Here is a 15,851-nt window from a genome sequence, read left to right on the forward strand (position 1 = left end):
ATAATGTGGATGAATTAGCAGCCATGAGTGATAGATGTGGATAAAAATCTGAATCTAAATTTGGAGGGAAGTTTCAGATGCTACAATTGTTAGGCTTATAAAAACACTTAGAATTAGAATAATGTATTTCTCGGGTGCTGGATACCTTGAAACTGACAAACGGCAAAACAAGAGTTTTCTTGTCATGCACCTTGAACTTCTGACTTTAATAAAATGTATGAATAAGAAACCTCAGGGTAAGAGCATGACTGTGCAAAATGCATATATGAGATTATGATGGAACAATCACAGTAACAAGGTGTGTTTCCGAGGTGCAGAGAATGACAACATGATGTTCCATTTGAGTTCAGTTTGATCCATATTCAAGGTTATTTGTCTGTGGAATGTATGCTTATTCGTATATTTGGAAGACTAAAGTTTCTTTGTCATCTACTTGTGGCGGAATACATATAGGTTTTTTAGAAAGGGCACACTCAGATGATAATTTCTTAAAATGTTCAAAAACATGAAGTAAGATTTTAAATATCTCAAGATTAACTGCTTCCATTTGCTCGGGAAGCAAGTTAGCTTAACATAAATGGACTACTTTATCAAGTTTTACGACGAGTATAGCCCTATATTTTAACATTTGCAATCTGAAGACAAAAAGATTGGAGGAAACTAAGTTGTTCGGAGTCAGATAATGAAGAATGAGTTTCTCCCTCTTTATCAACCCACATATTGAAATCGTTTAAGTAGACATATGCCTATCTTCACTTTCTGTAGTCTGGCTTTTGTCCTGTAACTGAGACTGATGTCTTGATTCTGCTGTCATTAGAAGCAATAGTTGGCTTCTAGCAGCTTCTTTGCTGAAGAGGGAGAAATATGGCAAGACTTGAAAATGAAAACAAGATCTTAAGGACTAATTTATTCTTAACACAACAACACAAATTCATAATGTTGTTTTTTTCAACTTCAGTCTTTATAATGCTGTCTAATATATCTTAAACTAGCTATATATTTGAAACAAGTGTGAACATTTTTATTAACTTTACAGGGAAATTGGAGCTGACTAACAGTTAGGAATACCAGTGCATTTGTCTAGGACATGAAAGAACAAGGGCTTTTTTTAAAAAGAAGCAAGTTATTTATTTATGTAACCAACACGTTAAGCCTAGTTTACCTGTTGCCCTGGAAAAGTCAAAGACTTTTCTCTCATTTTTTCTAATTTTGCTTTTAGAACCTAAACTGCTTCTTGTATTTTTTTTTTTTTTACAAAAATGTCTTCTGTTGCTTCACATCATCCCTACAATTCTGTGCAAAACAAAGGAGAGTCTGGTTTCTTTTGTCCCAAATCCAGGCATGCTTTTTCTTGTTCAGCTTGCTCATCTAACTTAGCTGACAAGAGACATGCTTCATGTGAGTGTATGAACATCTGACTTCTGAAAAAATGTAAAGCATGATGAATTCTAAATATCTGTATTTGGCTTTGGTGGTTTGGGGGATTTTTGTTTTTTCATTATTACATTTCACCAATGAGAAGTGTTAGCTTTTGAAGTACTTATGAGGTATGGGTTTGTTAGTCGTTGTCTCTGGGTCTCTTATGGGTGAATTTCCTCCCACAATCTTGATAGAGAAAAATTACTTAATTTCTCTGTAGAACAAAATCCACCTGCCACTGGTGACAGTAACAGCCTGTAACTGACTTAGCAGGGTTCTAATAAGGGAGCGTGTGTGGAGATTCTAGTTCTCATGGCACTGAAAAGCAATATACTCCAAACCAGAAAATAATATACTGGTTGCAATTATAGTAGCATCTCTGTAACTATTTAGAATTCAGAAAACAGAATGTTTTCTTTGGGAAATGAAACAAGAAGCCTATAAATCTCTATGATCAGTTCTTGTTTGAAACATTCTTAGCAGATTGTGGAAAAATCATGGAGAACGTGCTGGAAAAACAAAAGTAACTTCTATTTTGTCTCAAAAATAGAGTGATCTTTTATTAATCCAAATGCATGTAAAAACTTAGTGCTATATTGGTGCAGATCACTGATACTAAAGATCTCAAAATACCACATCTAAATGTTGTGCAGTTTACTGTGTGGAAAGAATGAATGTTCTTCTTACATTCAAGGCTGAGACCTTACTATCTTGTGTTCCATATCAATGAGATTACTCTGTACAACTGAGATTACCAATTCTGTGTACCGGATGACTGATTAAATTCTATGGGACCTGAAACAATATGGAGATGAAAAATGTGATCTTGACTTGCATACCACAGGAAACAAATGTTATGTGAAACAGCTGAAAGAGTATGATTATGCACTAGCTTATTAAAATTTCATAAGCAATCCAGTTTAGGCTGTTTAATAAACTGCCCACCTTTTACTCTGAAAATGTAGAATTAGAATGATGAATGAAAGTCAAAAAGCTATTATTACTAGACAAACAGAAGAGCTAGGATATTAGAGGTGAATCTTTATTTTTTGCCTGTCAATTTTGATATTCAAATTATTTTAAAATCTGGACTAGCAGGGAAAATATTTGTAAACAGGCTTTATGATGCAATTGACCTTGTTTATAATGTATAGCATAATGAGCTTGTGAGTGTGAGGCTGTAATGGAAGTGAAATGTGTTTTTCTGATCTGAGCTTTGCTCTTTGTGACTTGTACTTTCCTTTTCTATGACAAAATAAATACAAAGCATCATAGAGATTTCACGTTTGAAAACAAAAATAAATAATTAATCATGATGGAGTAAAGCTGCTGTAGAAATTATTCTAATCAGGTGGCATAAAATGGTGGTCAGAAAAGCAGCAAGTAGGCATAGGCAGCAGAAACAGAAGAGCTCAGAGGGATTCTAAATTAAAGCAAGATTCTTTCTTCTAGCTCAGGCTGAGAAAAAACATGGATCCCAGGAATTTAAGTCAACGCCTAAACCCGAATTGGTGCAAACTCAAAACATACTGGGTAACTAATTTTGTTGATTTTTGCCTTCTTTGTACATTAAATGCTTATTTTCACCTCCAGCAGAATTTCTTTAGTACTTGCTTCATCCCCTTTATGTTACTCCAAAGGAAATTCTAACAACATATTCTGGTTCCCTTTGTGTTTCCAGCAACTCGCACAAGAAATGCAAGACAGGATGCATCTAGAACTGTAGCTGTTATGCATATGGTTATTTCTAGCAAATTTGTCTTGGTGATTCAGTTTTGGTTTTTGAAGAAATGCTTTCTGTCTATGTGGTCTGTATGATTGATATCACATAAAATTTCCATCAGTAAAATTAAATTCAGTGATAGAACTGAAATAATTAACTGCTTGATTTTCTTCTGATAACAGATTCATTAAAGATAGCATCAGCAGCGATGAAAAAGGAAAATTTCATATTTCATGTGACATGATATAATTGTATTTGTCCTGAAGGAATAAAGAACTCTACTGATTTTTTCATAGAGATGTATCAGAATAAGATATTTCAGATCTAAGTAGTAGCAGCATTGTTAGTTCCGTGATTTGGAGCAGCATCTACATATTTGTTGCATGCAGAATTCTAAATTCTCCGATATTGGTTTTGTTGCCTGTATTTTAATCCCCAAACAATGCAAAATTATGAACAGAAATTTAAACATGAGGTTGTGGTTTTTTTTAGATTTGCATAGATTTTTCTAAAGCACTAATGGCATACATACAGGATGATGTATGATAAAATATCATCAATTGCAGGACTGAAATACAGATATTCCCATGAAGAGGACTACTGATTATTATAAATAAAAATACTTTTACATAATCTTGTTTATTAATTTTAATGCGATACTCTATTTTTTGTCTTTTTTTTCACTTACAGCTGCAAGCAGATTTCCAGCATTCACTGAAGCTACCTGTCAGTCAAGCAAATTTTCTTTCTAAATTTTAATCAGTTTTTTTAAGCCTAAACAATCTTGCTTGCCTTTTAGCCATACTTTTAAAGATTAAAATAAGAAGATTAATCATGATGGGTCACTGCTTAATTTCCAACCAGGTCGTCATAGTTACTAATGGATGTTTGTTATCAACTTCCTGTGATTCATGGATCTGCATTATGGTTAGCAAGAAAGTGATTTCGTTCATATTCCACATACCTCTGTAAGTGGTAAACTGATGTGGTTCAGTTTGGGGCTTTTTTCTAGGTTGGAACTACTTCTTTTCTTTTTTATTAAATATCATTGGTTTCAGGAATAAGTAGCTATAAGCCAAAATATAGTTCCACAATGTATCTTGTAATATTCTTAATCAAGTAAAGCCTTGATTATTTCTTTTATCATAGCTTCTAATGAAATAGAGCCAGTTCCTTCTGGATTCAGAATCTCTGATGTTCCAAAAAGGCCGTTGACAGAACTTGGTAATCACATTCTTTGTAAATTTGAGTAAAACTTGGTGGGAAATTATTTAATTCTTTTGTTGTTTCCACGGCTGGTAGGTTTTAATAATTCAGCTGCAATAATATCATTCTATATGTAAAACAAGGTAGCCATTAGGTTTTTCTTCACAAATCTGCAATTTTCTTCTTTAAATCTAAGTCTGGTTTGGCTTCATTATCATGGCAAGATGCTCCAGATTAATGCTTCATTTTAAAACTCAAACAAACAAACAAAAACTCATGAGGATCTATGGGCTAACTTTTATCTGTAAAATAATGATGGCAATTTATACTTAGCTAATAACTGTACTCTTAGCTTTGTAACTTTCTTCAAAGTACCCCATAAGCTTCTGAGACTGACTGTATTTCTGTATTTCACAGTTGGAGTACTCTTCCAGCCAACATCAGTTCTGTGGGTTTTCACATTGTTTGCCAAACACTTGTACATTTGGTTAAAATAAAGCCATAAGTTGTAGATGTTGTTGTAGTTTAAATACTCATAAGCATCTACCTATTTCTAGATTCATTATTTTTTAGTGATGAACTTCAGAACACTTTGGAAATGATTGATACTGAGAAAGTGCAAAACTGCTTACATTTTCAAATAGATTTACCTGTGTTAAGGTCAAAATGTTATGGACAAAATCTTCTTACGGTCAAAGGGGAAACACACTCTTTCTTTCCTTCTTTTTTTTTTTAAACTTATATCGTATGTATGTATACACACACATTTATGTGTATGTAGACTTGTATAGGCACAAGTAGTTACGTATATGCATGTATATGTGTAGGTGTATGTATATGTAAATGAAGCCAAGTTTACTATTAGTGTAATGGAAATCTTAATGGTCTATTTAATTCCAGAATCACCATTAGTCTAGATTTAACTCTTACAGTAAAACAGATTATTAGTGCAGGTAGAGCCTTTAGATAAAAAAAAAAAAAGCCTCAATAATAGCAGTAATATGATTAAAGTATTACGTCACAAACTTATTAGTTTCTACTTTTTTCCTCGTGTTTTACACACCCTTCCACTACACCTCTGGACCTAAAGCATAGTGATTGCATGCCTTTGGTGGTGGTGACTGGGTATCTTTCAGCACATTATGAGCATCTGGAGCCTTGTACTACGATGTTCATGCTGATGAATTCTTCATGCTCTCTTCTTTCGTTCTTCTGCTGAGAGATACATCTGCATTTACCACATATGGTGATATTTGTGTATGTTAGATACTATTTCTGTGTACTTGTAACCCTTAAACTAAATTTTGTCCAGCTCAGGGTGTGCTGTTTTTATAACTGACCGTCACTGAGATGTTTACAGCGTGGGCTCTCTCCTCCCAAGCCTTGTCGCCCCATCTCTTATCATCCCATGCCTATATTCCACTACTCCACATCCTATGCCTCGCCTTCTCGAGACCTCTGCTTTCATAACAGGCATATATTTCTTCACACTGTGTCATCGTGCTAGTCATAAATATCTCATGCTACCAAAACAACTGCTTGCTCCTACTATCTATATAAACAGCTATTACAATAGTTAACTTGTGAGTGACCTTGAAACTTTATGGGTTTATATTTCACTAAGCATTAGTCAGGAGTTATCATATAATAGTGCTGGTTTGTTTAGATGGCATAGTTTTACTTAATGCAATCTGCCAAATAATTTCCAGAAAGAGCTCTTACTTCTTAAAATGAATATTAGAACCAAATTCACTAGAACATAATTTGTTCTTTTGACAGATCTTTTCCAGGTATGTTTGAGGGGATGGGGATACATATTTGTTTTTACTGTAGTAAGAGAAGTTTTGATAAATCCAGTTTGAAACAGCATTGGATATAGACAGAGAGATATTAGGTGACTGAAGAACTTGTTTGCTATGAATATAACTTAAAGCCTGAAAATTATTAGGCATGGGAAGTATTTTTGCTTTTTGCTGGGGAGCAATAACTTAATGCTGTATTTCTCTCCATGGTAAAGGTAAAATATTAACAACATTTGAAGCAAAGTACGAGTTTCATTCAATTATTTTTTTGGGCTTTGCTCTCTCTTCCATTCCTTCCATATAGTCCACTTAGCAAAAGTGGGATTTAATTATGTGAGGCTGGGCTCAGCTGAAGCATCTGTGCTCCCCATGAATTCAATGCTGAAGCCAAAGATATTCTGTGAGAGGGAGGGGTGTGTGTACAGAGGAGATGTACTGTGCCTGTGATGTACTGTGATGCACTCTGTCTCTGCATTGCGCCTCTGCATGCCTTGATCATCTACTGCCACAAAATCACAAAGAAAGCAAAATCTAATTTCTGAGATGTAAGTGTGCATGACCTGTATTCTGCCCTAGTTCCCCTGAAGGCTCTATTTTTTAATCTCAGTTTTACCAGAGGGAGACATCGCCTTTGTTTTCTAAACTTTCTGTGTGGTCGCTATATTTTGAATTCAAACCTTTCTGAAAAGATAGCTTTGTTAGCATGCCTTCAATGTTCTGAGACCTTTGGGTGATCTCTCATGGTTCTGGGTGTAAATGGGTCAACAGGAGCTTTTGCCAAAAGGGGTGAAACATATGGCTTTTGTTGTTATTATTAGAATAGAATAGTTCCTGTTGGAAGGGATCTACCACAATCATCTGGTCCAAATGCCGAGTCCAACTATGTCAAGATAGTTACCTAGTTTGTTAGTGTGATAAGCTAGATTGAATGTAAATGGGAAAGAAAATCTAAAGGTCTATTCCAGTTTTGGCTTATATTTATATTGCCTACACTAGAAATGAAGCCCAGTTGTAGTTGTTTGAAAGTTTTTCTCAATCTCAAGATTTCAGAGAACATTAATTCTAAAAGTAAGGTATAAGTGCTTTTCAAAAAAACTCATCTTGATAAACACCAATTAAAAACATAGATGGAAATTTCCTCTTTCAAATATATTATAGCATAAACTGGCATAAGGCAGTGATAAATTTACTGGAAAGAATGGTACTTTCTGGCCTGTACACACAGTTGGATAGAATCTGTTTCCTAGAAGCAGGACAGTAATACAAACCTGCACATGGTGGAAACTTTTTCATGATAGCCGTTAAGTAAGAATGTCCAATTCTGCCTTGATTCCCTTTTTTCACTAGAGCAGGTAACTGCAGGTTATCAATACTTAAAAGTGAAATAACCATGAGGGGTTCATAATACTCTTCATTACAGCATAACAGATAAAAGATGCTGTTTACTGACTTTCATCATTATTTTAATGGCTTAATTGTACTACTCTTTTTTTATCTTTTCCCATTATAGCTCCTTCAAAAATAGTTATTCATAATGTAATAGCAACCAGTTTATACAGACCTGTGCTATGAATTTCAAATGTATTTTTTGGGTTGTAGCTGCCTCACTGTGAAGAAAAACCTCTCAAGTAATATAGTTTCAACCTGGTTAGAAGATGTATACCTAAGTCTGAATGGGGTAAAAAATAATAGGAATAAGAAACTTTCAAACCAAACAAAAACTTGCTACTTCTGATTAAAATTAGATTTTGTACCACTTGCAAACTGAGAGTGTCTGTCTTGGCATCATAAATTTTTTTCATTTTTTCTCTTAGCTACTCAGAGTCCAGGCTTGAAATCTTTGCCTTCTGCAGAAACCAGAGAAATGGAGATGGGTAATCATCATATTATTTCCATGAATTTTTTTCCATTATCTTAGCATCACATAGATCTGCAAATGGTAATTTTAAGATCTGCTTTAGAACCTTGGCTATCAACACTCACAGGAAGATGCTTATTCACCATTCTTTGACTGTGTAACTAGCTGAAAACCACATATGTTACTGGCTTAAAAACTGCTTAAAGCAGTGTTGTCATATCTCATTGTTAGCTTCATTCTTTCTGTATAGCTACAGTTCTTCTCCCAGAAAATTTAATAAGACAACATTTCTTGCTGATAAGAATTCTTTTGGGCATGTGGAACTCAAATTTCAAGGCTAGAAGACTGTATGGCAAGCCATCATCTCCTGTTGTCATGGCACAGTTGTCTTGCATCTCACTTCTAGACCATCTGCCACCCTGCTTAGCTTTTCATTAGCACCACCAGGAATTGCACAGCCTTCACTAAGCTATTTGATGCTAATCCATTGTCACAAGTCTTCCAACATTTTAAGCTCGGATTATTTTTTCAGCTTCTGAGGAAACACAACTTGTTTCTTCAGGATCCAAAACATCTGGTACCACAGAAGTGCAACCAACCAGCTCTGGTAATGATTCCTTATAAAATTAATCCTCTTGACAGTTAGGAATTTTCAGAGGAAACGTAGTGCTTCTCATTGAATAGTTTGTTTAGTTTGACATAAATGAAGAATAACTTCAGGTAAGAAAGTTCTGTATCAAATAGAAGGGTTTTTTATGAGATTTTATATTGAACTAGTTGTTTGGAGTTTTTTTCATACTTAGCTACAGCATGTAATTCTTAGCTTTAAAATTAAATTGGACTTACAGTAAATACTATATTTAAATAGGACTGTCCATGCCTGAGTTTTGTAAATGGAATATCCTGATTTACTGATGTACTCAGAGACCTAAGAAATTAATGGAAATTGCATAAATTCCAGCGTCTTTTGAAAATGTAGCTTTTCTTTTAGCTTTTCTGTAGACATAATTCTAAGTGCCCAGATTTGAAAACTAGCACTATAAGAACATATCACTGAAGATTCAGACACTGGCTAGTTGGTCCTTAGAAAATTTCTATAATATTTCTCTTATTTTATACTTGAGTTTGTAATAGCTAGATATTTATCTGGGGCCACTGATGGTTATCCAAAAGAAGTAAAAAAAAATAATAAAATAGTAAGATGAGAGTCAGTTGGAGAGATTTCACTTCATTTGCATGCCAGTAGGATAATGCCTCGTGGAGTAAATCCATTAGTAAAGGTGAGATTTACTGCAGCTCTCAGCTTTTCACGTCTGGCAAAAGACAGTTTATATGTTTCATTTGGTGCAGTTCCTGCTTTGTCATCCTTCAGCACTGGGATATCCTCCTTCTTGATTCTTGGAGTTCTAGACAGGATTCCACACAGTTCCAGTTTGCTAATTTTTATTCATAATTTGATCTCCTTTTTTGATCTGCCTTGTATTTTTTGTTTTTAATTCTATAGTTCCACTTCATTTTGTGTGATTCTTGTACCAGTTTAGTACATTAGTTGCATTATGTGTCTGTACATTAATGCATGTTTTTGGAAATTGTTTTTGAGTCATACTTAATTGTATATTCTACATTTCAGAGTCTACCTTTCTGCAGAACATAATGTGTTAAATATTACCTAGAAATTTCTTCAGCTCATAAAAGAATATGATGCTGTTGCATGATGGTTCTTGTCACTTCGAAACAATACAGCATGATTTTTGTTTTTATTTTCCAGCTTCATATGACTTCCATTATGTTACCTCTACACCCCAAACTTTTACAGCTTCAGAAATATCAGACACTGGTAAATTATAGTAATATTATTTCAGAAGCATACCCTTTTGTTTGGTTGGTTGATGCTGAAAAGCTTATTACTTCCTTGTTGATGATTTCAAACAGTTGTTCCATTGTGTCTTGCCCTATATGTTAGTTTTTCAATTCCTACAGCAGCATGGTCATTTCTGGGATTAGGCACAGTACAGTTTAAAGCAAGGCTGCAACTAGCTTACATAGTGAGAATAACTTACCAATCAAATGGATGTGTCAAGAAAAGATTTAATTTTGCAAGCCTTAAGACTTTTACAGTCAAGTTACATATAATGTTTTTTAGTTATAAGATTATTCTCTTTCTCTTTCAGTCTGTTTTTCAATGTCTAAATACATTTTGCTGTGATTTCCCTCCCCCCTCCCCCCCATATTGTCTTAAAATAAGGAAATAACTCCCAGGCCAGACCTTTCTAACTAAGCCATAGTTTGGCTTTACATATTTAAGGGTAGGTTGTTTCTTCCTGTAGCCTTTGATATGTGAGAATGCTTAATTTTTGTAAGCATTTCTTGAATATCAGCAAGTATGTGCATAAGAGCTGAGGGCAATGGGGAAGAGGTAGGAGGAGATGGAAGGGGAAGGAAATCAGTTCATTTCCCACAGCTTTATGCTGAGCAATGTAACTGTAGTTTATTAAGTGTTCTGCTGTATAACCTACTGGTTCTTGGCATCTCAATACACTTTTTTCAAGAGTTCAGTTTTGCTGCACTGTTCTATAAGATATCCTTCTCCCAGGCAATAATTTTAAATCATTAGTTCATTCTGTTTGATGGGATACCTGAGACCAAATCTGACTGAAAAAAAAATTGGCTGAAATTGAGGAACTGCATAGACCTAAGTGACATAATGAACTCGAACCGAGAGATTTTATCTCCTGAAATCACAATTTTTTCCTAAATTTGCTGAAGAATTTTTAGCTTCATGGTAGGATGAGAGAGCTTTTTTTTCAGGTGCTATCTAAAGCGAGTGCATGTAAAATAATATCTATATTGTTTCCAGACTCTCTATGAACATTTGCACACTTGGGAAAATTAGAATAACGTCTTAAGCTAAGTAATTAGTGAGAGTATTTTAAAAGCTTTAAAAAATAATCTTCATTTTTTAAATAAATAAAAAAATAATAATAAAAAATAGTCTGCGGAGCAGTGGAAGGTAAAATTTCTCTCCTGTAAAGCTTCCTTCTTAATTTATTTACATGAAACTCTTTCTCAAGTGTATTTACATCTCTCTTTCTGCAGCTGGAGATACTGCTGAGTGGGAAATATCCATGCCCATAAGTACTACAGAACCCCAGTTGTTAGAAACAATGCTGGGTAAAGTTGATAAGATTGCTTTATTTACTTGTAAATATTTTCTTTTAATTTTTATCCTTGCCGTTATTTTTGGAAGCTTTGCATTGCTTTGTTTGTCACCATCCTAGTAATTCATACCACATATTGCTGCCAATAAGTCATTAACTATATTCTCATACACACTCATCATTCATCTTTATAGATGGTGAACTGGGGAGCATAGAAGTGGGTTCCATTGAGCTGATTTGGTTTGGTTTTCTCATTATTGAGGTTCCCAGCGGTGGATTTGCCATTCTTAGCTTTCATTTTTTTTCCTTTCCACAGAACTTAACCGTGAGAGTGTATTAAGCAATTAACATATATTTCTGTGTGATGTTTCTGTGGAAAGGTTGTTTTGACTAGCTTTATATTGGCTGGCCCATTGACTGTTTTCTGGATCAAAAGGTGTTTTCTTAGTACCTACAGTTCTTAATGTGCTAAGATTCTTAAATAGTAATAGATCTCATCAGTATTAATAACTAGGTCACACGGTTTCCACATGGACTTCCACATCAGCCTAACTTCATGAGATACAGTCATGCCTAGCTGATTTGCAAGCAAATTTCCCTTTGCTTCCATTTTAACAATGCAACATTCATCTGCTGGATCCCACGCTATCCATAGTAGCTCTGAGGCAATCAAGCCTTTTAAAACAAGATTATCTTTTCAGATTTAGATGAAAAGAAGCCTCTTTCTTCAAGATCCACGACACTTAGCATGCCAGAAATGCCACCAACCTCAGCTGGTAATGATGTCCCTCTTCATTGTAGTTTTCCTGACATCTAGGCACTCACAAAAGTCACAGCAATGCTTTGCTAAATCAAAGATTTACTCTGACTTGCTCTGTATAAAAGCGTAACTAAAGAGTAAGAAAGAGAGACCAGTTGTACCTGCTGGAAAATTTGAGAAATTTGGAAGGAGGTCTTGGACTATAAGATTATTTTCTTATATTTGCAACTGATTAGCTAGATCGTCCTCTGGGCTTGTCCATTATTCTATGAAGGATAGTATGTATGTGCAGGCCTATTATTTAGAATGGTTAAACAAGTGCTAACGTGCCAAATTTGGTCCTTTTTTACATTGGAAGGAAAAGGTCCCCATAGGTGGGAAAAAGATTTAGCTGCTGTTCTAAAGAATACCTTGTGAGTTTTTAACTGTGATAAAATGGCATGTACTGATTTGGTTAGCGAGTTACTGAGTTTTTTAGAAAAGGTTCATGTAGACAGGCTTGAATGGAAGAGTTTCAATATCAAAAGGCTAGGCATATAAAAAAATGCAGAGAAATCACTAGAGACCTTATCCTATTTCTTGATCTTTGTACATATTTGAAAACTGTCACCAGCATTCTTGCTTCCCTTGCATCTGGAGTAAGCCCCTCATGTACCAAAGATGCAGAGTGCAAACGAGTACTTATAGACTAGATCCTACACTGCTTTATGTGTTGTGTTGTGCAGTTTTTCTGTGCAAAATTAGGGTAAGAGATTATGATGAAGACATTTCAGTGAAGTTATTTTTTCTTCAGTGTACAATGGGATGATGGGTTGTACAAGGGTAAAAAAAACTGGAATCCTGCAGAAAAATTTCCTTTGGTGAATTTTTTGCAGTAATGCCTCTTCAAAGTCATTGCGCTTTATTAGTTCAAGGGACTAAGATCTTGGACTTCTAGAATGAAGCCTTTGGAAGATACTAGGGAAAAGTGAGATCAGATCTTAAATTCTGAATACAAAGATGAGTCTCTTTGCTCGGATGATCAGTCTACAATGACTGTTTTTTCTGCATCTACCAAGGACATGTAAGGAGTTGTTTGGGGAAGCAGACTTTTAGCCATTTTTCCATTTAGTTGAAGGAGCTACTGTGTTTCTAGGGATATTGTGTTAGTCTCAATCACAAGATGGCAAGATAGTTGACAGCTAAATTGGTCACTGAGTCACGAGGTTTTGCTGGGAAAAGGGATGTATTGCCCTAAATACAAACGTTTGCTGTGTTCTGAACCAGTGCTTCTTGTACTGCTCTGGCAAGATTATGTAGATATCTCAAAGTCATTTCCATGTCTGACCATAGCAACCCAGAGACCAGACCTGGAGTCCACCTTGTCTGCCTCACTGGAAACCACAAGGACTGTGAAGGGTAAATAGCCAGTGATTCACTTCCTACATTGATTACTTTGGCAGTGCTTTTCTCTGCAATGATGAGCCTGTTCAGATGTTTGAATGTCCTGAAAAGTGGGTCAATGATGTGGTTGATCACTTGTGGCTCCTTATTAGAAATTGCTCCACTTGTAAGCTTTCTGTTGCCTTTTTGGTGGGGGTTCCACTTCTAGGTTTACTCTGTTATCTTGGGCTATATATGCCAGCGGAAAGATAGTTTTATGCTGCTATGGGAAGTGATGCTATGACATGTTAGCCTTCTTAAGCAGGGCCATATCTCCTTGCTTATAGCTCTATCTTGATACCACCCATGCAACAACAGCCTATCTGAGGTCCTGAAAGTGGTTTTTGTGTTTGATCTTAGCTACTCGGAGACCAAGGCTGAAATCTACCACTCCTGCCTCCCTGGCAACCCAGCAAACCATCATGGGTAACTAGAAAAACTTCCTTTTTACATTTTCTCCTATCTTGCTCACTCTCCATCATACCTCCCACCCCAAAACACCTGGTATTCTTGTCATCTTCCATGGAAAGTATGAAGACTTGGTGCAGCTTGGCTTGCCAAAGCATTCACCACACTGTTCCGCATTCTGTATTTTGAATCTACGCTTTTTCCATCGCTGATGAGCATTTTCTGCAGGGACTGAGTGAAAGCTTGCATAGAGAACTTACCATCGCATCTTGCTTTCAGCTACCATTCACCCAATTCGTGTTTTGGTAAACAGTCTTCCTTTCTCCAACACATTAAAATAGGACCAGTACTTAAGAGGAAATTTCCATCTAGGCTGGCAGAAGAGGATGGTGTTACAGCTCAGCTGCCCACCAAGGTTTCCTCGTCCAAGGGTGCAGCTCTTCATTGCTTCACTTCTGACTTTCAAGGCGGCTAGCCATCACCAGCCCACACCTTTGCTCTGTTACTGCTTTTTTTTAAAAAAACCAACATATTATTGTTTTAAGAATGATGCCTCTTTTCAGCTTTTGTTGAATCACAGCATGTTTCTTGAATGTTCAAAACACAGACAGCCTTGGGCACTTGATTTCTTGCAGACCTCATAAAAATGCAAGATGGGAATTGTCCCAAGAGATGTTATTGTGCTTTTTGATGAACCGTTATTTCTCTCGGGGCTGTGCTGGGAAGAAGTATAAAAGAAATGAAATGGCCATACACAAAAAGCCGTGTTTACTTAGGGCACTGAATATGGCACTTGGTGACAATGGGTGGAGAAGCTCTTGGTGAAAGCTTGTTTCACACTGGCAGGTGTAGAATACCCTTGCTGTGGCCTGGTAGTATATTTTGGCCCATGAGGGGGGTCAAAAAGCATTACATGAGTAGACTGGTAAGCCTACAGACTTGAAGTTGAGTGCAAATAGAAAGTGCAATGAACAATATTAACTGTCTTGCAATGTTATCGTGTCCCTTTTGTCTGTAGCAGTCTTGCTTTCATGTCAGCTGAGCTATGACATGCACTTCAGAATCTTTTCCAGGGCAGTTACATTTCTTGCTTTGCATTACTTAAAAGAATTTTCTTGTTGTTATAGAGGAGAAATCAGATACTTGTAATTGTAGGAAAACATAAATTTGACTGAGATGAGGTTATTTCTCTCTCCTTCCTTGCCTAGTGATGTTGTCTGGATTATTTTTCACATTCTTTTATTTTTGGTGATTTTTTAAAATTGGATTTGTTTCAGTGTCATCGTATCATAAATTTCCTTTCTCTTTGCCTCCTTTTGCCAAGTGTAATTTCTCTTTTTCAGTCTTATATTCGTATTAACATTGTGGGATTTTTTTTTCCATTCTACTTCTGATGTTTCATTTTATTTTTGGCATCACTTTTATGTGTTTTTACACATTTTTCCATATTAACCTCTTTCTTTTTTAAATTTTGATTATTTCACTGAATGTATTTTTGTGTTGCTTTAGCTCTTTAATATTCAGACACTAAACAATTGAATCCGTGGTTACAGATAATAAAATGATAGTGTAATGGTTCGTGTATCTTCTAAATAATAAGCCACAATCTTTTTTCCAGCCTCACATGACTTTACTTCCACTCTCCAAACATCTACATCTGCAAAAATGTCAGAGCAAGAGACTGGTAAATCACATTTGTTTTATTTCCAATCCCTGATCTTTCTTGATATTCCGGTATTTGTTATTTGGCCTGGCTTTTTAATGTTACCTGCAGTGGTCTTTCATTTGTTCCTTAAGGCTTCATGTTATTTGTATTAATTGCCAGTGTCTAGCAGTTCTAGCCTCAAGTTAGTGATCCTGATATGGTCTGACTATTTCAAGGTATTGTTTTACCTAAGAGCTGTTGACGGGGAGAGAGAGGGAGAATTTAGCAGATAAGAGGAAACTGTTGAGCTTTGATAAGTTTTGGGCTGTCAGTATAAGTTTCCCTTTGGGGAAGAAATATTTTGTCTTTAGCTAGCAGACACTTTTAAAAGAGATTTCTTGATTGAACATTCATTTCCTGCTATAACTTCTCAGAGTATTCTCTAATATT

The 15,851-nt window shown here is 35.6% G+C and overlaps 1 protein-coding gene across 41 annotated transcripts in view; it reads left to right on the forward strand.

Annotated features, from left to right (window-relative positions):
• ABI3BP (ABI family member 3 binding protein) overlaps nt 1–15,851 on the forward strand; it is a 152,181-nt gene that overhangs the window by 59,590 nt on the left and 76,740 nt on the right. For 32 of the 41 annotated variants that reach the window (XM_054056979.1, XM_054056987.1, XM_054056981.1 and 29 more), the window contains exons 11-20: nt 2,872–2,952; nt 4,292–4,366; nt 7,965–8,024; nt 8,541–8,615; nt 9,777–9,845; nt 11,105–11,179; nt 11,868–11,942; nt 13,259–13,324; nt 13,709–13,774; nt 15,375–15,440. In XM_054056979.1, the coding sequence (XP_053912954.1) occupies nt 2,872–2,952; nt 4,292–4,366; nt 7,965–8,024; nt 8,541–8,615; nt 9,777–9,845; nt 11,105–11,179; nt 11,868–11,942; nt 13,259–13,324; nt 13,709–13,774; nt 15,375–15,440 (708 nt within the window). The remainder of the gene's footprint in view (nt 1–2,871; nt 2,953–4,291; nt 4,367–7,964; nt 8,025–8,540; nt 8,616–9,776; nt 9,846–11,104; nt 11,180–11,867; nt 11,943–13,258; nt 13,325–13,708; nt 13,775–15,374; nt 15,441–15,851) is intronic. The other 9 variants (XM_054056985.1, XM_054056990.1, XM_054056986.1 and 6 more) reach the window with 9 other exon arrangements.

The sequence above is a fragment of the Cuculus canorus genome, chromosome 1 (assembly GCF_017976375.1).
Source record: "Cuculus canorus isolate bCucCan1 chromosome 1, bCucCan1.pri, whole genome shotgun sequence".
NCBI lineage: Eukaryota > Metazoa > Chordata > Aves > Cuculiformes > Cuculidae > Cuculus > Cuculus canorus.